Source organism: Ursus arctos, unplaced genomic scaffold (assembly GCF_023065955.2).
Source record: "Ursus arctos isolate Adak ecotype North America unplaced genomic scaffold, UrsArc2.0 scaffold_2, whole genome shotgun sequence".
Lineage (NCBI taxonomy): Eukaryota > Metazoa > Chordata > Mammalia > Carnivora > Ursidae > Ursus > Ursus arctos.
In genome coordinates this window covers 20,536,219-20,561,236 of record NW_026622874.1, presented here as the reverse complement: position 1 = coordinate 20,561,236, position 25,018 = coordinate 20,536,219, and the positions used below count along the sequence as shown (strand labels likewise).

At 34.7% G+C, this 25,018-nt stretch overlaps 1 protein-coding gene and 1 long non-coding RNA gene across 2 annotated transcripts in view; one reads left to right on the top strand and one right to left on the bottom strand.

Moving 5' to 3' along the window:
* The first annotated feature begins 1,180 nt into the window (after positions 1-1,180).
* The window catches only part of LOC113262759 (uncharacterized), a 46,244-nt gene continuing 22,406 nt past the window's right edge, over positions 1,181-25,018 (top strand). The window contains exons 1-2 of the long non-coding RNA XR_003318916.3: positions 1,181-1,636; positions 4,374-4,435. This is a non-coding gene — a long non-coding RNA (uncharacterized LOC113262759). The remainder of the gene's footprint in view (positions 1,637-4,373; positions 4,436-25,018) is intronic.
* PDC (phosducin) lies at positions 17,249-23,865 on the bottom strand. The gene is made up of 3 exons (XM_026509242.2): positions 23,805-23,865; positions 20,823-20,974; positions 17,249-17,773 (listed from the first exon to the last, which is right to left on the bottom strand). Exons 1-3 carry the CDS (start codon positions 23,863-23,865, stop codon positions 17,249-17,251), a joined length of 738 nt encoding a protein of 245 aa, XP_026365027.2.

The following is a 25,018-nucleotide window of genomic DNA, read 5'->3' as shown; positions in this document are numbered from 1 at the left end:
ATAGGTTCATAACCATATTACCAAAATAGTTGGGAATAATCAAGCTCTATTACAATGCATATTTGGTTTTTGGCTTTTACCTAAGTATTTGTCTAAGTATAAACTAGCCAATATATAATAAATATCTAGTAAATTATTCTTGTTTTCTGACTTTAACATAATAATTATATTGGAAATATGAAGTATGTTCATGAATAGTCACTAAAGATAGTCAATGAGTTCTTATATACTTCATAACCTATTAAAAGGTAAATTAATACTTCAATAGGTTTTGATTTATTGGTTAAGGACAAGTGATAAAAGTGGAGTTAGAAAAGACAGTTGCCTCTGCTTTTGCTTTTTCTAAAATGTTTTCACATACATTATCTCAGTGGATTTTTACAACACTTGGGTGTAAGCAGGGCAGAGATTTGTTCAATGGATCCAAATTTGGTGGATACTAATGAGTGCACATTATTATGTATTGTATCCAATGACACATAGGATGAATAGACATTTGAGTAAGTAACTAATACCTGTCTCAATACTCAGAAATAGGTTATCCCTTCTTTTTTCATCTTTGTAAAAATATTTTGTAAAATATTTTACATACTTAGCACAAATGAAGCTAGACTTTATGTTGTTCTTTGGAACTTACGAAATTCTGATCCTGAAGAGTCCTGTAGAAAAAGGCTTGAACTTTCAAGAAAAGTTCTTTCATTCGATTTGTTCAGTTTGTTAAGGAGACCTTTTGCTTACTTTAGAATTGTGAGGAGGAAATTAATGGTATGGATGAAGGTAGTTTAATCAGTTCTTAGGTTCTATTTTAGTCAAATCCAATTTAGTTGTGAATACACCAGATGCCTGGCTCCATGATTAAAATCCTGAATGTCAGTTAGCTAAGACACTAGACTGCAATATTTATATCTAAACAAAAATAACAATGTTTAAAAAATAATAATCCTATGCTTTCAAGTTAGCACTATTGAAGACATTTTCTAAATTTTAATTATAAGTTATAACAAATAATAGCTAATGATTATGGAGAGTTGACTTGTATGCTTAGATCTTCTAATTAAGAAACAACACCTTGGGAAGTCACTTAATCCCTTTGATCTTTAGGTTGGAAAAAATTGTAACATTAACTCTCATATAGTGTTTTACAATTTATACAATATTTTCATTTTAACAATTCAGAGACTGAGGTGAAGTTCAGGAAAGTGACATGCTAAACCTACTAGTTAGTGGGGCATATACACATTAAGAAGGAAGATATTAATGAAAGGGAGTGATTGACTTTGTAGAAGCAAGAGGGATGATTGTACAGAAACAAGAAAACATGAGTTTAAGATTCCTGAGGATAGTCTCTAAAATGTAGGTAGCTATTGGCCTTGAGAGAAGGAACATCTAATATAATACCTCAGAAAGTGAAGAAAATTGGTGCAAGTGCATATGGGCTTATAGATTTGGTAGTGGAAAGTTGAAGATGATCTTATCTGATGCCTTCAGATTTCTATGAACTTGGAAATGTCATCTGAGGAGAGAAAAGAAAGAGAATAAAGAAGATTTCAAAGAATTGTTGCCAAGAATTGGAGATCAAATTGACTAAAGAAACAGTGGGATTACCAGGCAGTGTACCGGTACAGCCTCATTTGAGGTTAGTAATAATAAGTGAATGAAATTGTGTGACTTTCTCCCAGTAGTCTGTCCTCTCAGATTTTTTTTAAAAAGTGATTTATATGTCTTGTCTAAAAGATAAGTTGAAACCAAAGAAGGGCTAGGAAATTTAGGATATTGGCAAGAATATTATTTAAGAATATTATTTAAATGATGAACCATAAAATCTAAGATGAATATAAAAGGAAGTGAAGAGATGGAAATGGGGAGTAGAGGGGGGAAGAGAGAGAACAAGAATGCTTTAATGAGTTAGAAATGTAACGGAAAGAGAGAGAGAGGGAGAATGCTTTGATTGTTTGGAAATGTAATATAAAAAGACCAATGCAGTGGAGATCTAGAAGAAATCAAAGACCCAAATTTTTATAGTAATTGACAAGTAAATAAGGAGACATGATTGTGATCATAAGTAAAAATGCCTGGAATAGTGATTTGGGAAGAAATAACACATAGATGATAGGAAATGGCGTGAGTTGCTGAGATGGTGGTTATTGAAGGTCAAGAGATGAAGTCAACGAAAAGAGAGTCCAGATTATGGGAGGATGGTCTACTAAAATAATGACAACACCCAACATGATAAAATTTGAAGCATAAAGGAAGGCTGTGTGAGTAGAGTAATTTTTGATAAATGAGAGAAAATGAATAAAAAGGTCAGTTGACTGTTCTAAGAATGGAAATCAAACAAATAGCATGAGCCTTAAAAAAAGTACATAAGATTTTGCACAGAAGCAAGTAGTAATATGATCTGCAGTAATAGTGTTAAGAATGACATTTGGATTTTTGAAAGAATAATCACTTGAAAGTGATAAAGGGAAGGTATGCCTTCTTTGAAGAACAAAGTTTCAATTATGAAAGATATGGAAGGAACGTTTGGGGAAAGGTTGAAAGTAAAGGGAAGTGTGCTGCTTTTAGAGAGGAAGGGGAAGGGAAGTGGGTGGAGAAGACAGTGCACTTGAGTATTATGGCAATGGCAAGTTGGGAGTGGGCAGATACTAGTGAGGGGGGAGAGGTGCGGGGAGCTCTCAGTTTGAATGTTGCTTGTAATGAATGCAAGGTTAAGTATGCTTTAAGATTTAATCTCAGTGATTTTGAGGAGGTTGGATTCTGGGTCCATTGATCAGAGGACTCACTGAGACTAAGTGAATAGTTACTGCTGCTGCAACAAAGTTTGGTAGCTACACCTATATGGTTTGGAGGTGGGAAGCAGTCCAGGCAGTGATGACAGCAACTAAAGACAGCAAGGCTAGGGTAGGAGCATAGTCTACAGCCATGAACTTTAAACATTCAGCCTTACATCCCAGGGATAAATACAACTTGGTCATATTTTATTTTTTACATACACTGTTGGATTCAATTTACTAATACCTTATTTAGAATTTCTTCATCCAAATGAATAAGTGACATTAGCCTGTGATTTCCCTTTCTCACTTCCTGTTTTTCTAATTTTGGAAGATTACACTATCAAGATTACCTTAGTTTAATAAAATCAGTTGGTGATTATTTTCTCTGTTTCTGCTCTCTGGAAAAGCCTATATAAAATGACCTGTTTCTTGTCAGTTTGATAAGGTTAACTTGTAAGTACATCTGGATCTGCATAATATTTTTTAAGTACTTCTCTGGTTTCTTTGCTTCTACAGGATTATTAAGACTTCTGTTTTTCTTAAGTCAATTCTGCCATTTTGTGTGTTTTCAAACTGGTTGACATTAATTGTTCATAATGTTTCATATCTTTTTAACCTCAGTTATCTGTATATGTCCATCATTTTACTTCCAACTTTTCTGTGTCCTCACGCTTTAAATGTATCTATTCTGAACAACAAGTACCTGGGTTTTTAAAAGTCTAAACTGATAGTATGTGCCTTTTCATTAGTAAACTTAAATCATTTATGTTTCTTGTTATGATTGTTGTATTTGAAACTATTTCTACTTTAAATTTTCACCGTGGAACTGAGGAGAGTAGTAAAATAACTCCAGTTTCAAATGGTTAGCAATTCAGTGCTATTTCTCCTCAGAAAAAGTCAAATGGTGGTTTAAAGGTTTTCTCCATCCCCCCCCCCCCCGCTAAAGTGAAAACAACACAATAAAATTTGTAAATCCCTTTTCTCTTTAAATGCTCAAAGTACGGAAAATGATGGGCAAAATGGCATCTGTGTTTATTTTTAATAAATGTTAATGTACAGCCATGGTTTTCTGCTTCTAAACTTCTGTGGGTCTTACACAATTTATTAGTATTATGTCTCTGTAATTCAGGTTACCTAGCAAGTTCAATTTCATGTGTTATTAATCATTGCCTGTTGAAAGTGCATTAATTTGTTAGAACAGGAACCTTGTAGAGGAGATAATTATTTCTTGTCAGCAATGAATAAATTTCAGCCTTAAAAATGAATTATTGTTTTTGAGATAGCATGATTAAATCAAGCTAGTATGTGCTCAGGGGTTGGAGTGGGGAGTGGACATTCGGAGAAATAAAATAACCTAGGGTAAAACACCTGGTTTTGTGAAAATAATTTTTTAGAAGCATTGTCTTGTATACCATGAAAAAAAAAAAAGCCCTGAAAGATAAAAAAAAAAAAAAAAGACTTTGATACTTGTTATAGATGAGAACCTCAAGTAAAGATAAAATTTAATGTTTTCTTTAAATGCTATTGCCCAAATAAGGAAAATCCATAATTGAAAACTGAGTTTATGTACTATATACTTAGACCTGTTCTCTCTACCAGGGCCATGACCACCATACTAATTTTGGAGTTGTGAGACTTACTGAAGCTTTACTGGATGCCAGGTAATTTTTATTCCCCTGAAAAATTGACATATGGACATGAAATATGTTAAGACAGATCTTCTAAGTTTAGGGAATCCCAAATTTGGTTGCTAATGTATTCTTTGCATCGGTGACTGGTAAGTAAGAAGTGTAATGTGATGAGAAGAGCATAAGCACTAGAATTGGGAGGTCCAAGGTTAGGTTCTCACTCTACATCTTACTAGCTGTGTAAACCTGGACAAGTCAACTAACCATAAACACCTTCATTTCTCCATCATGTAGGTTAATTAACTCATTTAGTATATGTGTGTGAGCGCAGATCCTTTCACGATATATATGTATATCCAGTCATCATGTTGTGACATCTTACAATTTTGTCAGTTACACCTCAATAAAACTGAAAAAAAATTATCTCCATCCTTGAACAGGACATAGTAAAACTATTGCTCTGTCTACCTCATAGAGCAACTGTGAGAATCAAACGAGATAAGGTATATTATATAACATTATACTATATATAATATAAACCATGAAAATTGGGAAAGTGTTAAAGAGGTTGGGTTGAGAAACTGGAAGTCTTGAAGAACATGTGCATTGAGAGTAAAGGGATTGAGAGAGCTGGAAGGGTAGACAGCTACCCTTCATCAGAGTGGTATATTGAGATTGAAGATTTCAAAAAGGGAGTCGATAGTGAAAATAAGAGAAAGAACTGAGCAGAGATGACAGTGTATGTTAGCTAACTAGAGGACGACGGATGGATAATAATTTCTTCAGTGAAATCCAATATCAGCTAGGTTCCAGGATTTAAGACCTCAAACAGTAATAAATAAATAAAAAGTCCTCATGTCTTTCAACTTCAGGAATGTGTGCTCTCTTAGATTGTAAATCTTTTGAGAAGAAAGAATTACTATATCTTATTTTTATCACCCTGTTTCTATTATGTAATGTACAATTCCTTGTATGTATTAGACACTCAAAACTTGTAGAAAACAAATATAGTAAAAGAAAACAAAGAGAAATCAAACTTTCATCATGAGATAAAATTTTACTAGATATATTTGAACAGCTAAGTAAATGATCATGATTATATTGTGAAAAAAAATTCAAAATTCTGTAGATTTCTTTCTCATTCCTGTGTTAATGTTTATTTCACACATCTGTTTTTAGAATTGATTTAATTTATATTTATTGTGGTAGCTACAGTAATTTGAAATGGCAGTTTTTTTGGATATCTTTCATTCAGTTAAAATATATGGACTATTTAATAAGGTCCTTATATTCAGGAATGTGAGTGCTGTGTTTGGGGTAGATGAATTGCATTGCACCTTCTTCATAAATTAGCTTCTATTTACAGGAGCATATCTTTAAGATCTTGTATCTGTGTACTGTATGCACCATTTTACTTCATAAGTACCTACTAGTAATAATAATAATAATAACTAACATTTGAGTAATACTTACATGATCGGCACTGTTCTAAGTAGTTTACATGATTCAATCATTTTTTCCTCACAGCCGTATGAGAATGTGCTATTATTATCCTTATTTTACCGATGAGGAAACCGGTACAGAGATGTTAACTAACTCACCCAAGACCACAAAATTAACCCCGGAAGTCTGGTACCAGTGCTCAGGATACTAACCACCACTACTAATACAGACATGTTCATAGACATAAACATAGATGCAGGTATTATCTATTGGTTGTTTAAATGTCTGTTTTCTTTACCTTAAGCTCCTTCAGGTTAAGAACACTACATGGCACATTGCAGCTTATCCATAAATATTTCAGGAACAAATGAACGAGCTTCACACTTACCAAGATAATTTGAATGTTCCCTAAAATTTTCCTATTATTTTAATATTACTTTACAACTGACATTGTTTGCTTCTTTCAAGTCTATTCCAGTTATTATTTGGGTGGCTTATTATGAGACATGTTATGACATTTTAGACCTTTACATTTAAAACTTCATTTTTTTGCTGAGACAAAAATGATTTCTTCCTCTCCTCCTGCCAAATGTAATAGCAGAATGAGTGTTTACATGAGGGGAGTTTGTAATCCAGGATTTCTGCAGCAGCGGGTTTCAAATATTCTAGTCAAATCCTGCCTTTTGTCCGACTCTTCCTGATGAGTGTTACCATCAAAGCTCCATTCTGGCATTCATTAGTCACCAAGTGCTTATTTTGAGAATGGTTGCTATCATCACTTACTCTCTACACAGGTGCCACCTAGTTACTTTTGTTTTGGCAATTATGGGTTAAATACATTCCTGGGTTTAGTCCTGCTTAAGCTTGCTAGCTCTCTATTTTAAATTAATGCACGGTTAATACAAGAATAAAGCTTTTATTGAAGGAATCTTTCAAAGCACTCATTTTTATTCTTTTCCATAGATGAATCTTCTTTCACTGTTTAGCTATGCTTTTCTACCCCTGCCCTACAAAGCTGTACTACATTGTAGTTAATAATGACTACTGACTGAGAACTTATAATTTATTCTTAAAATATTGTTCTCTTTAGAGATGCCCATTTCACTATCATTCCTTACTGCCTTGCCCTCAACTTTTTAAGTATTTACTTCCAGCTCATGGAATTAATGTCAATCTAAAGAGTCGTTCCACTAAGGAGTGTTTTCATTATAAATAACTCATGTAAGGATCCTGTTTTTTTGCTAAGACTTCTTGAGTCCAGTAATTCCCTAACAGAGAACTCTGTAAAGGATTAATAAGTTTGTTACCAATTGTTTGATAGGAGAAAACATGTCGAACGTTTTTTTTAAGTTTCTTATTTTATATGTAATTACCCTGCATGTCTCTCTCCTAGCACTTGCCCTCCTTGTGATATGTCTTGAATTTATCAACTTAGAAATAGGCCATAGGGTATTTAAAATGCCTTTCCCAATTTATAAAGAGGAAGAAAAGATGGAATTTTAGGTTCATTAAAAGAAACAATACCTATTGCAATGACTGTATGTTAGAGACTGGTCAATGTAAGCTGGCCATAGTTAGGAATTCTATATTACCCATATTTGTATTCCCAATATCTACTACAATTACAGAAAACTTTTTCTTTCCCATTCTTTTCCTCCTCTATTCCCTTTCTCCAGTTGAGAAACAGTGTTTTGGAGTCTAGGAGAGAGGTGAAAATAGAAATGTAAGTTTGAAAGTGATCTGAATATAAGTGTTAAGATTATGGACAGAAAGCTGCTACCTAGAATGAGTGTTTAGAAAAGAAGACAATTTCTACTTTGAAGAAATAGTCAATAGAATAGAAGGCAAATAAGCAGAGTCTGTTTTCAAAGAAACCAAAAGAAGTGATTCAAAAAGAGCAGAAGTAGTCAGCTTTGACATATGCTTATAGGAAATAGAATAAAATAATGAATAAGAATTGGCCACTAAGTTTGACAAGATGACTACAACTGTAATTAGAGTGCTTGAGACAAAATCCTGATTGGATTCAGCTGGGGGAAAAAATGGAAATGAAGAATAAAGATGGTGACTTTAGATAATTCTTTTGAGAGACATGATTGTATAGGAAAGCAGATTGGTGAGGGATAGCTGGAAATTTTAAATTATACTTGAGCATATTTTTAAAGTGGGCAATTTTGAAACTCATTTACAAGCCAATATGAATAGTATGACATAAAGGAAGGGAGAACATGATGCAGAAGAAGGAAAATAATTGCAGGAGAAAAATGACTGTGGGTGAGAGGGTTAGCTCTACTGTACAGTTTGGTCATGGGTCTTAGCTGCATGAATGCTTTGTTCATCATAATGTCAGTGGAAACTGTTTAGGTGCAGGTGCACATTTTGTTTTTTAAATTTTTACTTAAAATCAATTAATTAACATATAATATATTATTAGTTTCAGAGGTAGAGGTCAGTGATTCATCAGTGTTATATAACACCCAATGCTCATTACATCATGTGCCCTCCCTAATGTCCGTCCCCCAATTACCCCATGCCCCCAACCCTCTCCCCTCCAGCAACCCTCAGTATATTTCCTATGATTAAGAGTCTCTTGCGATCTGTCTCCTTCTCTGATTTCATCTTACTTTTTCCTCTCCTCCCCTATGATCCTCTGTTTTATTTCTTAAATTCCACATACGAATGAGAACATATGATAATTGTCTTTGATTGACTTATTTTGCTTAGCATAATATCCTGGAGTTCCATCAATGTCGTTGCAGATGGCAAGATGTCATGTTTGTGGTGGCTGAGTAGTATTCCATTGTATATATACATATACCACATCTTTTTTATCCATTTATCTGTCAGTGGACATCTGGGCTCTTTTCATAGTTTGGCTATTCTGGACATTGCTGCTATAAACATTGTGGTGCAAGTGACCCTTTGGATCACTATATTTGTATCTTTGGGGTAAATACCCAGTAGTGCAATTGCTGGATCATAGGGAAGCTCTATTTTCAACTTTTTAAGGAACACCCATACTGTTTTCTTTTTCTTTTTTTTTTTTTTAAAGATTTTATTTATTTACTTGACAGAGATAGAGACAGCCAGCGAGAGAGGGAACACAAGCAGGGGGAGTGGGAGAGGAAGAAGCAGGCTCACAGCAGAGGAGCCTGATGTGGGGCTCGATCCCACAACGCCGGGATCACGCCCTGAGCCGAAGGCAGACGCTTAACCGCTGTGCCACCCAGGCGCCCCATCCATACTGTTTTCTAGAGTGGTTGTACCAGCTTGCATTCCCACCAACAGTGTAAGAGAGTTCCCCTTTCTCCACATCCTCGCCAACATCTGTCCTTGCCTGACTTGTTAATTTTAGCCATTCTGACTGGTGTGAGGTGGTATCTCCTTGTGGATTTGATTTGTATTTCCCTGAAGCCAAGTGATGTGAAGCATTTTTTCATGTGTCTGTTGGCCATTTCTATGTCTTCTTTGAAGAAATGTCTGTTCATGTCTTCTTCCCATTTCTTGATTGGATTATTTGTTTTGGGGGGTTGAGTTTGATAAGCTCTTTATAGATCTTGGATACTAGTCCTTTATCTGATAAGACATTTGCAAATATCTTCTTTCATTCTGTCAGTTGTCTTTTGGTTTTGTTGACAGTTTCCTTTGCTGTGCAAAAGCTTTTTATCTTGATGAAATTCTAATAGTTCACTTTTGCCTTTGTTTCCCTTGCCTTTGGAAACATGTCTAGCAAAAAGTTGCTGTGACCAAGGTCGAGGAGGTTGCTGCCTGTATTCTCCTCTAGGACTTTGGTGGATTCCTGTTTCACATTTAAGTCTTTCATCCATTTTGAGTTTATCTTTGTGTATGGTGTAAGAAAATGGTCCAGTTTCATTCTTCTGCATGTGGCTGTCCAATTTTCCCAACACTATTTCTTGAAGAGATTGTCTTTTTTCCATTGGGTATTCTTTCCTGCTTTGTTGAAGATTAGTTGACCATAGAGCTGAGGTTCTCTATTCTATTCTGTTTCTGGGTTCTCTATTCTGTTCCATTGATCTGTGTGTCTGTTTTTGTGCCAGTACTATACTGTCTTGATGATTACAGTTTTGTGATAGAGCTTGAAGTCCGGGATTGTGATGCCACTAACTTTGGTTTTCTTTGTCAATATTCCTTTGGCTATTCAGGGTCTTTTCTGATTCCATACAAATTTTAGGATTATTTGTGCCAGCGCTGTGAAAAATATTGATGTTATTTTGATAGGGATTACACTGAACGTGTAGATTGCTCTGGGTAGCATAGACATTTTAACAATATTTTTTCTTCCAATCCATGAGCATAGAATGTTTTTCCATTTCTTTGTGTCTTCCTCAATTTCTTTCATTAGTGTTCTGTAGTTTTCTGAGTACAGATCTTTTGTCTCTTTGGTTAGGTTTATTCCTAGGTATTTTATGGTTTGGGGTACAATTGTAAATGAGATTGACTCCTTAATTTATCTTTTTTCTGTCTCATTGTTAGTGTATAGAAATGCAACTGATTTCTATGCATTGATTTTATATCCTGCCACTTTGCCAAATTCCTGTATGAGTTCTAGTAATTTTGAGGTGGAATCTTTTGGGTTTTCCATATAAAGTATCATGTCATATGTGAAGAGTGAGAGTTTGACATCTTCTTTGCCAATTCAGATGCATTTTATTTCTTTTGTTTTCTGATTGCTGAGGCTAAGACTTCTAGTACTAAGTTGGACAACAGTCGTAAGAGTGGGCATCCCTGTCATGTTCCTGGCATTAGGAGAAAATCTCTCAGGTTTTCCCCATTAAGAATGATATTCACTGTGGGATTTTCATAGATGGCTTTTATGATTTTGAGGTATGTTCCCCCTCTCCCTACACTGTGAAGAATTTTAATTAAGAAAGAATGCTGTACTTTGTCAAAAGCCTTTTCTACATTTGTTGAGAGGATCATAAGACTCTTGTCCTTTGTTTTATTAATTTAGTGTATCACATTCATTGATTTGTGGATGTTGAACCACCCTTGCAGACCAGGAATAAATCCCACTTGGTCCTGGTGAATAATCCTTTTAATGTACTGTTGGATCCTATTAGCTAGTATCTTGGTGAGAATTTTGGGATCCATGTTCATCAGGAATATTGATCTGTAATTCTCCCTTTTGGTGGGGTCTTTGTCTGGTTTTGGGGTGGCCTCATAGAACAAGTTTGAAAGTTTTCCTTCACTTTTTAGTTTTTGAAACAGCTTCAGAAGAATAGGTATTAGTTGTTATTTAAATGCTGATAGAATTCCCTTGGATAGCCATCCAGCCCTGGACTCTGGCTTGTTGGGAGATTTTTGATTACTACTTCAATTTCCTTGCTGGCTGTGAGTCTGTTCAGGTTTCCTATTTCTTCCTGTTTCAGTTTTGGTAGTTTATACGTCTCTAGGAATGCATCTATTTATTATAGATTGCTAATTTCTTGGCATATAGCTGCTCATAATCTGTTCTTATTATTGTTTGTATTTCTTTGGTGTTGGTTGTGATCTCTCCTCTTTCATTCATGATTTTACTTATTTGGGCCCTTTCTCTTTTCTTTTTGATAAATCTGGCCAGGGGTTTATCAATCTTATTAATTCTTTCAAAGAACCAGCTCCTAGTTTTGTTGGTCTGTTCTACTGTTCTTTTGGTTTCTATTTCATTGATTTCTGCTCTAATCTTTATTAATTCTCTTCTCCTGCTGGGCTTAGGCTTTATTTGCTGTTCTTTCTCCAGCTCCTTTCGGTGTAAGGTTAGGTTGTGTATTTGAGACCTTTCTTGGGTTTTTTTTGAGAAAATCTTGTAGTGTTATATACTTCCCTCTTAGGACTGCCTTTGCTGCATCCCAAAGGTTTTGAATAGCTGTGTTTTCATTTTCATTTGTTTCCATGAATTTTTAAAATTCTTCTTTAATTTACTGGTTGACCCATTCATTCTTTAGTAGGATGCTCTTTAGCCTCCATGGATTTGGGTTATTTCCAAATTTTCTCTTGTGATTGAGTTCCAGTTTCAAAGCATATAGTCTGAAAATATGCAGGGAATCATCCCAATCTTTGGTGCTGGTTGAGACATGATTTGTGACCCAGTATGTGATCTATTCTGCAGAATGTTCCATGTGCACTCTCGAGAATAATGTGTATTCTGTGCTTTGGGATGAAATGCTCTGAATATATCTGTGAAGTCCATCTGGTCCAGTGTGTCATTCAGAGCCCTTGTTTCCTTGTTGATCTTCTGCTTAGATGATCTGTCCATTTCAGTGAGTAGGGTGTTAAAGTCCCTTACTATTATTGTGTTATTATCAATGTATTTCTTTAATTTTGTTGTTAGTTGGTTTATATAATTGGCTGCTCCCATGTTAGCATAAATATTTATAATTGTTAGGTCTTCTTGTTTAATAGACCCTTTAAGTATAATATAGTGTCCTTGCTCATCTCTCATTATAGTCTTTGGTTTTAAATCTAATTTGTCTGATACAAGGATTGGCACACCAGCTTTCTTTTGGTGTCCATTAGCATGATAAATGGTTTTCTACCCCCTCACTTTAAATCTGGAGGTGTCTTTGGGTCTAAAATGAATGTCTTGCCGACAGGATATTGATGGGTCTTGCTTTTTTATCTACTCTGATACCCTGTGTCTTTTGATTGGAGCATTTAGCCTATTTATATTCAGAGTAACTATTGAAAGATATGAATTTAGTGCCATTGTATTACCTATAAAGTCACTGTTTCTATTTATTGTTTCTATTCCTTTCTGGTCCATGTTATTTTTGGACTCTGTCTTCGCTTGAAGGATCCCTTTCAATATTTCTTGCAGGGCTGGTTTAGTGATCACAATTTCTTTTCATTTCTGTTTGTCCTGGAAGCTTTTTATCTCTCCTATTTTGAATGACATCCTAACTGGATAAAGTATTCTTGGCTGCATGTTTTTCTCATTTAGCACCCTGAATATATCATGCCAGTCCTTTCTGGCCTGCCAGGTCTCTGTGGATAGGTCTGCTGCCAATCTAATATTTCTACCCTGGTAGGTTATGGACCTCTTGTCCCTAACTGCTTTCAGGATTTTCTCTTTGTCTCTGAGATTTGCAAGTTTCACTATGATATGTTGGGCTGTTGACCCATTTTTATTGATTTTGAGGGGGGTTCTCTGTGCCTCCTGGACTTGAATGCCTGTTTCCCTCCCCAGACTACGGAAATTTTCTGCTATAATTTCTCCAATATGCCTTCTGCCCCTGCTCTTTTCTCTTCCTCTGAGAGCCCAAATATTCCAATATTGTTTCACTTTATGGTATCACTTATCTCTTGAATTCTCCCCCTCGTGATCCAGTAGTTGTTTAGCTGTCTTTTTCTCAGCTTGTTTATTCTCCATCATTTGGTCTTCTATATCACTAATTCTCTCTTCTGGCTCATTTATCCTAGCAGTTAGAGCTTCCCTTTTTTATTGCATCTCATTAATAGCTTCTAATTTTGACTTGATTAGGTTTTAGTTCTTTTTTTTTTTTTCTCCAGAAAGGGATTCTCTAGTGTCTTCTATGCTTTTTTTTCAAGTCCAGCTGGTATCTTTATAATCATTATACCTAACTCCAGTTCCAACATCTTACTCATATCCATACTAATTAGGTCCCTGGCAGTCAATACTGCCTCTTGTTCTCTTTTTTGAGGTGAGTTTTTCTGTCTTGTCATTCTGTCTGGAGAAGAATAGATGAACAACGGAACAAAATACTAAAAGGGTAACAATGACCCCAGGGAAATATAAACTAAACAAATCAGAAGAGACCCAAAACTGAAAAAAAAAATTTTTTTTTAAAGATTTTATTTATTTATGTGACAGAGAGACAGCCAGTGAGAGAGGGAACACAGTAGGGGAGTGGGAGAGGAAGAAGCAGGCTCCCAGCGGAGGAGCCCGACGTGGGACTCGATCCCGGAACACCAGGATCATGCCCTGAGCCAAAGGCAGACACTTAACGACCGCGCTACCCAGGCGCCCTGAAAAAAAATTTTTTTTAAAAGAAAAGATAATCAGACAAATGAACAGAACAGAGCAATACATGGATTCTATGTGTATTTTGGTCTGTTTGTTAGAAAACTAGATCCCAAAATTGTAAAGAAAGAAGAACATATAAGTACAAAAATAAAATTAAATACAATGAAAGGATAGAATGTAACTATAAAAATAAAAATTAAAAGACAAAAAGAAGGAAAGAAAAAAAGGAAAGGAAGGAAGGAAGGAAGAAGAAGAAGAGAAAGAAAGAAAGAAAGAAAGAAAGAAAGAAAGAAAGAAAGAAAGAGAAAAGGAATATAAAGAGATAGGTGAACAGAACAGAGCAATACACTGTATTCTGAGTGTATTGTGGTGAGTTTGTTAGAAGAAACTACATTTCAAAATTGTAAAGAAAGAAAAACTTACATATATACAAAATAAAATTAAATACATTGAAGGGATAGATTTTAATTGTAAAGATGAAAATTAAAAAAGACTTTAACAAACAAACAAAAAAATCAAAAGAAAGAAAAAGAGAAAATATGATCAGACAGGAAAAGGGAAGAGAGCCATACATTAGATTCCAGGTGTATTTTGATCTGTTTGTTAGAAGAAACTGCATCCCAAAATTGTAAAGAAAGAAAAACTCATATATGCACAAAAATAAAATTAAATAGAAAGTATAGAATGTAATTGTAAAAATGAAAATTAAAAAAGATTTTTTAAAAAGAGCTGGTAAAATAAGAAAATGGTTGAAAAAGAAAAGAGAAAAAAATAATTAAAATTGAAAGACTAAAGAATCATGGGGAAAAACCATGAATTCTATATACTATTTTTCCCTATCGCTGGAGTTTTGCAGTTCTCTGTGAGCGGTAAACTTGGTCTTAGCCAGATGTTCTTGCTGATCTTCTGGGGGAGGGGCCTGTTGCGTTGATTCACAAGTGTCTTTGCCTGGATGGAATTGCATCACCTTTGCCAGGGGGCCAGGCTAAGTAAGCGGCTCCGGATTGCTCTATGTGGCTTTTGTTCCCTGAAGGCTTTCCATGCCACTTTGGAGAATGAGAATGAAAATGGTGGCCTCTCAATCTCCAGCCCAGAGCCCAGATCTTGGGGCCCCACTCCTCAGTGCACCCACAGGGAAAAGCAGTCAATCACTCCTGTCTCCTTGGTCTCTGTTCACACTCTGCACTCACTTAACCTGTGACCAAGTGTTTCTATCTCAGGCACACAACCCTATTTCAAGCCTCTAAACCCTGCAGATTCCTGAGGTGTGCACCTGCGCCACTCATCCTGGGGAGGAATGGGGGGTCTTACTGCAGTTCTGCTCCAATCTGGGCCCCTGCTTGGAGAGCATTCACCCAACTGTGCCCCAATTTATGTTATATGGCAACCCTGAGCTGAGAGCCCACTCCCGGGCTTGCTGATTGCAGCTGGCTTCCCTGCTTCAATGCCTCGGAGCTCTGTCATGCCTCGGCACTCCCGGTCTTCCAGAATCCTGAGACCACACTGTCCCACCTAGGATTCTGCCCCACTTTGCCACCTGAACACCTGTCAGGCAGGGACATCCCTCACCAGATCAGTCTTCTAAAAGTTCTGATTTTGTGCTCTACTGCTTTATCACTTTTCAGTGCCAGCTTTCAGAGGCTCCCTCTCCCCATGGTTTATCTTCCGATGATATATCACTTTGCATTCACTTATCTGCACCTCTTACCTTGCAGAAAGTGGTCGCTTATCTATTTGTAGAATTGCAGCAATTCTTTTATTAGATCTCCAGTTGAGTTCACAGGTGTCAGAATGATATGGTAGCTATCTAGCTGAATTTCTGGGACTAGACAAAACTAAGGTCTCCTACTCCTTTGCCATCCTGGACTATGCAGGTAGTGATGGAAAGGTGAGGTAGGGCCTGTCTTACAACTTCTATTTTCTCAATGAAATATGAGGAAGGTGAAGTGCTTGGACTGAGGGAAAATGGTATGAAAGATTTAAGGAAAGAGAAGATACAAAATCTTCATTTAGGATAATGGAGACTAGAACTTGTGATAAATGTCCAATTTGAACATTTGTCTGCCGGGGTCGGGGGGGAGAGAAAACCTGGTTTGTTTGTTTTTTTTCTTTAAGATTTTATTTATTTATTTGAAAGAGAGAGTGAAGGAGAGAGAGGGCATGAGCAGTGGGAGGGGGAGAAGCAGACTCCCCTGATGAGCAGGGAGCATGATACAGGCTTGATCCCAGGGGATCACGACCTGAGCTGAAGACAGTCGCTTAACTGACTGAGCCACGCAGGCACCCAAAGAAAATCTGTTTTAAGTATACTTCCCACAGGGAGCCAGTTTTGGGTGATTTATCAAGCACCATGTCTTCAAATATGGGCCACAGTGCTTCAGCTCTCATTCACCATTATTTCCTACTCTGATTCAGACCCCTAGAAGTTTCTTTTATCTTGCTCTACAGTTCATGATGCATTTAAAAACATTTTTCAAATTATATTTTGTTTTGCATTTCCATTTGTTTGTGTAGGAGGAAAATTTTCCCAGTGTTTTCAAGGGAAATAGAAATAGAACTCTGAATTTCAGTTTCATCATTTATAAAGTGCTATCCACTTGTGGATATCTACTTGTGGAATTGTGGTTAAAAATTACACATTATATGTATAAGATGCTGGCCCATAATAGGCAATTAAAAAATGATAGTTGTAATTTTCACTACTAAATATTCTTTTGTCCATAGAATAAAACTTTTTTCGTAAATAAGGTTAGCTTCTGAGGTTGTATTAAAAATATTACCTTTTTTTATAACTTTAATGTGACACAAAGTTTCTAAGTTTCTTATAAGATTTGTGTGTGTGTATATATATATATATGTATATATATATATGTGTATATATATATGTATATATATATGTATATATATATATATATATATAGTAAGTTATCTTACTGAATTTTTTTTTTTTGTATTTTGGGTTATGTAATGTTTTTAGAGCCTTGATAATGAGTACTTGAGAAAGAATAGACTTCAAATAGAAAACTTATTTCCTTGTGAGACTTTATTCTTATCACACAAGCAAAGTTATGATTAATAATGTAATTTGCAAAGTCCAAATAATACCACTGAGGAAAAAACAAGGAGTAAAAAAACCAACACATAACTTGAAAGGGATTTTTGAAAACTGTCACAATATTATCCATATCCTCTTTGTCTACTAACATGTTGCTGAAGACTACAATATTTTGTACTAAAGCCTTCTAAGCATTTAAGTAACTAAGAAATGCTAATCAAATAATTTTAGTGTCAAACTTTTTTTTTCTCACAAATTAAAATAACCATGGCCATACTTGGTATTCTCTAAAGGAATAGGTATACTACCAAAATCAATGTTCAACTTGTAAAGGAGAAATACGAGATGTTGACATAGTGACTCTTTATTCAGTATCTTCTTCCATGTTGATCTGATCAAGGGCATGTATCTCTCTTTCAGGTAGTAACCCATATTCGTTTAGGAAAGACTCCACATCCCCAGCAAAAAATTCTTCTGTAAACTGTTCTGTAACACTAATAAAATTGCTTATGAGTTCCCCACCTTTGTAGACAAGCAGTGTGGGGAGTACATCTGAGGAAAAGCGGTCCCCGGCACCTGTATTAGAAGCTTTTATTTTACAAAACTTGACCATAGGGTATTCAGCTGCAAGGCATGTAAAGCTACTGTTTAGAGCATCACAACCCTTAATGCCATCTTCATAAATATGAACAACAATTGTGGTGATTTTCTGCTCCTTTTCAATGGTTTCCAGGAATTGCTCCCCAGTTTCCAGCTCATACACAAACCCATATCTAGGCCCAAAACTCAGCTTCTGGTGCATATCCTGCATACATTGTCTACGGTATTTACGAAGGCAATTTTCATCTTCTTTGTCTCGGTGAATTAATTCGTATTCTTGAATGCTCATCTAGAAATAGATGAAATGATAGAGATAATTTGGTCAGATTTATATTCTTTTTTAAAAACTTTTTAAAGATTTTATTTATTTATTTGAGAGAGGGAGAGCACAGACGTGTACAAGCAGGGGGGAGGGGCAAGGGGAGAGGGAGAAGCAGGCTTCCCACTGAGCAGGAGCCCTATGAAGGGCGCCATCCCAGGACCCTGGGATCATGACCTGAGCCAAAGGCAGAAGCTTAACCAATGAGCCACCTAGGCACCCCCAGAAATTTATAATCTTAAACATACCAAACCCATTCTCAACTCAAAGAGTTTGCATTTACTGTTTTCTCCCCACCATTCTATTTTACTCCTAATGTGAAGGCCTTTTCCTCCTTTACCACTTTCAAGCCTTTGTTCAAATGTTACCTTCTTTGATTATACTACCTAAAAGAGTCCCCACGTTATGCTTTTTATTCCTTATACTGATTTATTTTTCTTCATGGCAATAAACACTACCTGACATTGTATTATATATTTATTTTTTTCATAATAGTTTTTATAACTGGTATGTCCCATGGGGCAGGAATTTTGTATTATTCATCTCTCTTCATTATTTGCTGTAGTGTCTGGCACATAATAGGAGTTCAGTAATTATTGCATGATTAAATGCATGCCTAAATATTGCTGAATATAGTTGAGCCACAAGATGGTCACAATCTCAGTAAGCAAGGTGCCACTTAGCTACCCATCACTCTGGGTGAAAAAATCCCAGCAGGGTCTACTCTGGAGTGACTTTCATAAAAAATAAAAAGGGTATGCACACACAATTTAAATGTGTCCCCAACAAATGCCTTTAGATAGTATCTCCTCCACAAAAGTTCTTTAAAAGATTATATTTTTAAAAAGAAAAAAAAAGATCATATCTTATCACTTAGTGACTTTTTGAAATGTGGAATGGAATTCAAGCAAGACAGCTTTTACTATTATTTGGAGTTCATCAGATCATTCAAGAGGTTAATGCTGGGTCAGCAGCAACAGCAGCACCTGAGAAATTCTGGGAAAGGCAAATTTTGGAGCACCACCCCAGATCTACTGAATTAGAACTTGTATGTGTGAGGCTGAGTGAGCCATCTTTAAACAAGACCTTCAGGTGATTCTTATCTACTGGTTTAGGCCAAAGTGAGGAAAGACTTCCATCTCCAAGACAGCTACTTTCCACTGCAGCTGGAGTATAAAAGTACCTGCAGAGCCTTTTTAGATAGCTACACCATCATTAACTTATTCCATAGAACGTTAAACACTCTCTTCCTCCACCAAAATACATACATATATACATCTGTATACATGTGTATGTACATGTATGTACACATGTGTGAAGGAACAATGTGGGACATAACGTGATTGAGAGATGTGGAACCACCCAGGACCACGTAAGTTGGATGGCTCTCAAGGGGATTCACTGCTGATGCTCTGCCATCAGGTAGCCTTTCAAACAGCAACTGCTGATAATTTTTAAAGTGGAGGAGAATTGAGAAGGCATGAAACTAGTATTTATGGAAAATCTATTATGTCTTAGGCACTTTACATAGATTATTTTACTTAATCCTCACAACAAACCTATGAGGTAGGTATTATTACTCTCATTTTATAAATGATATTAAGATTCAGGTTAAGTAGGAATATCTGGTGCTTTCATTAATTCCTTCTCATTTCTGCCTCTTATATTTGTTTTTTTAATGTCCTCATTCTTTTCCCTGTCATATTACTTTTTTGCTTTAAGATAATTCTCAATTTTATTTGTTTTAACTCCCAAAATGTTAAATGTTTTATATAATTTTTATGTTGCTACCATAGTTCTGTTAATTTAACAGACTGAACCATACAAATATTGTATCAGTATTGTAATATTGATTTACATATGCATTTGTGAGAACTTGTTCCATTCACATATTCAGGCATTTAGGCATTCAGATACATTTCTCAAGCTTAACCTGTACAACACCTTTAATAATCATAATGTCTCTCATTTGTATGGCATTTTACATGTTTCAAATACTTTTACATTTATTTTCTCTTCACATCTCTTTAAAACAAAGAGAGGATGTGTCGTTGCAATTCTTCAGACGGGAAAATTTAATTGTCTCATCCATATCACAGAGTGTCTCAGTGAAGGAACCCAAATCTGGAAACAAGATCTTAGACTTGAAGATTTTTACAATGGCCAGAAGTCTAAAACCAAGTATGTTTCTGATGTAGTCTGTCTGTTGAGAATCAATATACAGCTCATATACATTGGAGATAAAGAACCCATTAAAGTGATTTATCCACAATGGAAGTCACTTAACGGGTTTTAAATTAATGATTGTTGTTATTGTTTATAAATAATGCATGCTAATTATAAGAATTCAAAAATAGGCTAAAAGCTAAAGGAAGGAAGTAATAAATAGTGAAATTCACCACTCTAATACTCTGAGATAATCTCCATTAACATATTTGACATAGCACTTGGACATACACATCATATAACAAGTAAATGAGATTTTTTTTTTAATTCTGCTTTAAAAAATCATGATACCTTCAAAAAAATGTAGCTTATTCTCCTTACCTTCTTTCTCCTATTTGGAAAAAGAAAGTTGCGATCTCTCAACCAATCCCACCCTCCTAAATAACCAGTATCGTCAAGTTGGTGAGTGTCTTTCCATACTTTTCTACATACTGTTTATATAATTATATAAATGTAAAACCATATACAGTGATGTGTTTTTTTCCCTTTGCTCTAGTGAATGGGATCATTATATAACTTAAAATACTCTGTGTCTTGCTTTCTCATATTACGTAACTGCCTGTAAGTCAGCTCATATATTTGTAACTCATTCTTTTAATAGCTGTCATACATTTTTTAATATGGAATTACCTTCACAGGCATTCACTTCATTTCCTGGGTTTTTTTGCCAACATAAACAAGTACTATAATAAATATTTTTGAAATATATCTATTTTATAACTCTAAAGTGATTCTTTAGAGTCATTTAGACTAAAAACTCATCGTAAATTATTTACTATTGATTTTTCCTTACCTTTCTGCTGAATCTTTCTTTTGAGTCTTTGTCATCTCTATTCTGAGGAGAAGACATTTGTCTGAGAATCTCCTTCTTGCTAGGTGGAACTGAATCACTGTCTTCACTCTCTAATTTAAACTTTCTCCAATCATTTATTACTCCTTTGGGTCCTGGAATAAAAGAAAAAACAAATTGTTTTCCTCTTTATTTTCAAAACGACTATTTATACCATTGAAATTTGTATAAGTATCAACGTTGGAATAGACTTGTCATCTTCTGTATCATAAAAAAAATCTTGTTTGGGCTAGAAATGTCTGACTGCCCTGCTCATAAAAATGTTTTCCCACATTAACCTTGTTAAATGGGTTTTGGCTAAGAATTTCTCTGAAACATCATACGTTAATGAAAATTCAAATTACGTACTTTCAGCTATTGGCAAAATTTGAGGGTAAAGATATTAAAAAATTAGAATGTAGTGGGAACTAGAATTTTAGAAAAATAGCACTTTTATTAAATAAGAAGGAAGCTTCAGCAATAATCTAGAATTGGCACCACACTATTAGCAGGAACACTAGGATTATCAGGGAAATAAATTGAAGTGATATCAAGGTCCAGAAAACAACAATAGCACATACAAGACAACCAGTGAGAGAAGACCTGACCTCAATTAACAGAACTAAAATGGCTTTCAGAAAATTATTACACAATCATCCAATTCCTTTTAAGATTCTAAGAACCTTTTACAAATGGAGAGAGGATGGGATTTGCAGATTTAGGAAAAATTAATTAAATCAAGGATGATCCAACTGGAATTCAGATGTTCAGTTTTCCTGATAAATAATAGAAGTGCTTAGAAGATCTAAATTCTTGGAAATATGGAGTTTTAAATATCCTTTACTAAAGATTAGCCATATCTATACCTTTAATATTATATGTGTGGATGTGTTCTCTTTCTCCCACATATTTCTTAATAATTTCTTGATTTATATAATATATACTTTTAATATAAAGTTACTTATATTAAAATTATATTCAATCATTGTTTTCTGTTTACTTGTATTGTCTTCATCTTCCAGATATGTTTTCTGTATATACAAGATATGCATGTGTATAGCATGTGTTTATATGTGTAGAAAAAAGAATCTTTTATCTCCTGTTTTTTTTACAAGTGATAGTTTATTATAGACACTTTTTCTTATCTTGCTCTTCTTAGTTTATAATATATCTCAGATTTTTTTCATATACATACATAAAGAGATTCTACCTTTTTTTGAAAAAAAAAATGGAGGCATGGTATTCCATTGTGTTGATATTTATTTACTTTAAAAAGTTTCTTGTTGATGTATATTGTTGCTTCCCCGCTTTTTCTATAATATATAATCCTGAGTGAAGAACCTTGCACATACATTTTTTTTTTCTATCTATGCAGGTCTACCTATAGGTTATTGTAGTAAAATTGCTTGGTCAAAAAGCATATATATATATTTCTAATTTTGATATTGCTAAACTACTCTTAAGGAACTTGTACTAGTTTACACTCCTATCAGTAATGTATAAGTATGCCTCTTTTCAAAGTGTCTTATTAAACTTTTTACTTTTACAAACAGTGTGAAAAAAATGTATCTCACAATAGTACTAACTTCATAAGTACTGTTTTTTAAATTGTCTGACCTATCTTTTGCTCATTTCTCCATTTGATTGTTGTTATTTTTCTTACTGATTTGTAGGAGATTCCAGTATTTATTAGGAAATTAACCCTTTGTCAGTTGAATTGCAGCTGGTTTCCCTCAATTTGTCAAATGTTTTTTGAAATTTGCTACTGATGACCTATCAGCAGACATTTCTTTCCTTCCTTCCCCCCCCCCTCATTTTTATAGCTGAATTTATCAATCTTCCTCTGTGGTTTCTTGGTTCTGTCATACTTAGATGGGTACTCTTCACACTGTTGTTATAAAATGAATTCCTGGGGCACCTGGGGGGGCTTAATCAGTTAAACATCTGCCTTCAGCTCAGGTCATGATCTTCAGGTCCTGGGATCAAGCCGGGTGGGGCTCCCTGCTTGTCGGGGAGTCTGCTTGTCCCTCCCCCTCTGCCCTACCCCCGCTTGTGCTCACTCTCTCTCTCTCTTAAAAATAAAATAAAATAAAATAAAATAAAATAAAATAAAATAAAATACAATGAAATGAATTCCCATGCATTTTGTCTAGTACTCATGAGAATTCATACAACTCTCTGGCTTAATTTAAAGGCTCCATTTCATATTATTAAAAGAGAGAGGAAAATATTAGTTTAATAAGATTCAATAGAGTTAAAAACCCTAAACTTTTATTTTTATTTATTTTTTCAAGTGTTATTTTTTTTTTAAGTAAAGTGTAGTTGATATACAATATTATACTAGTTGCAGGTATACAGAATAAGTGAAGAGGCTTAAGAGGTACAAACTGAACTTTTAAACTGACATGTTATTTGATTTTTAAACTCTTAGTAGGGCCATATATACAGTTTCCTACAATTTAACAGATTGGTAAAACAGGCTCTGGATGAAATGAATTGAAATCTTAGATTTTCTAGAGGAATACTGAAATCCATTTGACTTAAGAATGTTTTATCATTTCTTTATTCTTTTCAGATTCAAAAAATTAAAATTAAAAACGATTTACCTTTTGGTCTACTATTGTTTACAATTTCAGGAAAAGTTCAGAGTGGGGGAAATTAGAGAGGAAAGAGCTTAATTATAGTGTGGAAGAGGACTTATAGTTGGGTAGTAAGAAATTCTATCAATAATTAGTGTTTTTCTCATTCTTTGACATCTAAATAAAACTACTTCAAAAGTATTTGATTTCACATTAATTTTCCCACTCAATTGTTTTTTAGATGATTCCATCAAACCATTCAAAGATATTACTTAAATTTCATACTGAATAATGTCAGTAAGAACTTTAGAGACATCCACATTTAATTTCAACCTAGTATTTTTTTTTTCCTTCTGTATTTGCTTACCTGTATGTGTGGCCTGTCCTTCAAAGTCTTCCTCCAAACTTCGACTTTTGGCTTCTTCCATTTCAGGGTTTAGATTTTATATAATCTATAGCATGAACAAAGAAGTAACAATGACAGATGAATGCTAGGATATATATAATTATATCTTATTATTCTCTTGTTGCCAAGTTCTATGCTAGGCTAAGAGTTCTCACTAAAATGATAAAGTGTTTAGTATATTTCTGTCTCCTCATAAAAGGACATTAATTTAATGTTTGCATTATTAAAGATATTTTGACCTAAAGAAATTTACATAATTTGTAGTTTGTTTTTACTTAAAAAGCCTTCAGTTTAAGAGAAAGACAATTATCATATGGTTTCACTCATTTATGGAACATAAGAAATAGCAGGAAGATCAGTAGGAGAAGGAAGGGAAGAATGAAGGGGGGGTAAACAGAAGGGGAAATGAACCATGAGAGACTATGGACTCTGGGAAACAAACTGAGGGCTTCAGAGGGGAGGGGGTGGGGGACTGGGATAGGCCGGTGATGAGTATTAAGGAGGGCACATATTGCATGGTGCACTGGGTGTTAATAATGAACCATGGAACACTACATCAAAAACTAAGGATATACTGTATGGTGACTAACATAACATAATAAAAAATTATTAAGGGAAAGAAAGCCTTCAGTTTAAGTCTATGTACTTAGTGAACATTATTTACTACTTATTTTTTATTTTGTTACCAAATATCATACAATTATATACCAATATGTTATAAAACACAATTTTAAAAATTAATAATAATTATATACTTACTACGAATACTTATTTTGTGCCACACATTGTACCAATTACTTTATGTGTCAAAAATCATTTAATTCTCACATAGCCATATGTGGCAGGGGACAATGTTAATGCCATTTTACAACTGAGGAAGCTGAAGGACAGAGAGTTTAAGTTATCTGTCCATTTTTACATAGTAAGTGGTAGAGCAAGGATTTGAACCTAGATTTAATTTTAGAGCTAAATCTTAAGTCATTACACTCTTATGAAAGTTAACATACTGTAATAGAGTTATTTTTGTCAATAAGGTTTGATAAATCCTACTTCTGAATTGGGATTAAAGAATAATGATCTAAGGAACAATACTATTCACAAACTAACACTAGAACATCTCTCCATACCATAAAGCAAGTTTTGGTGATGTTACCCACCAAGCAAATAACAATTAG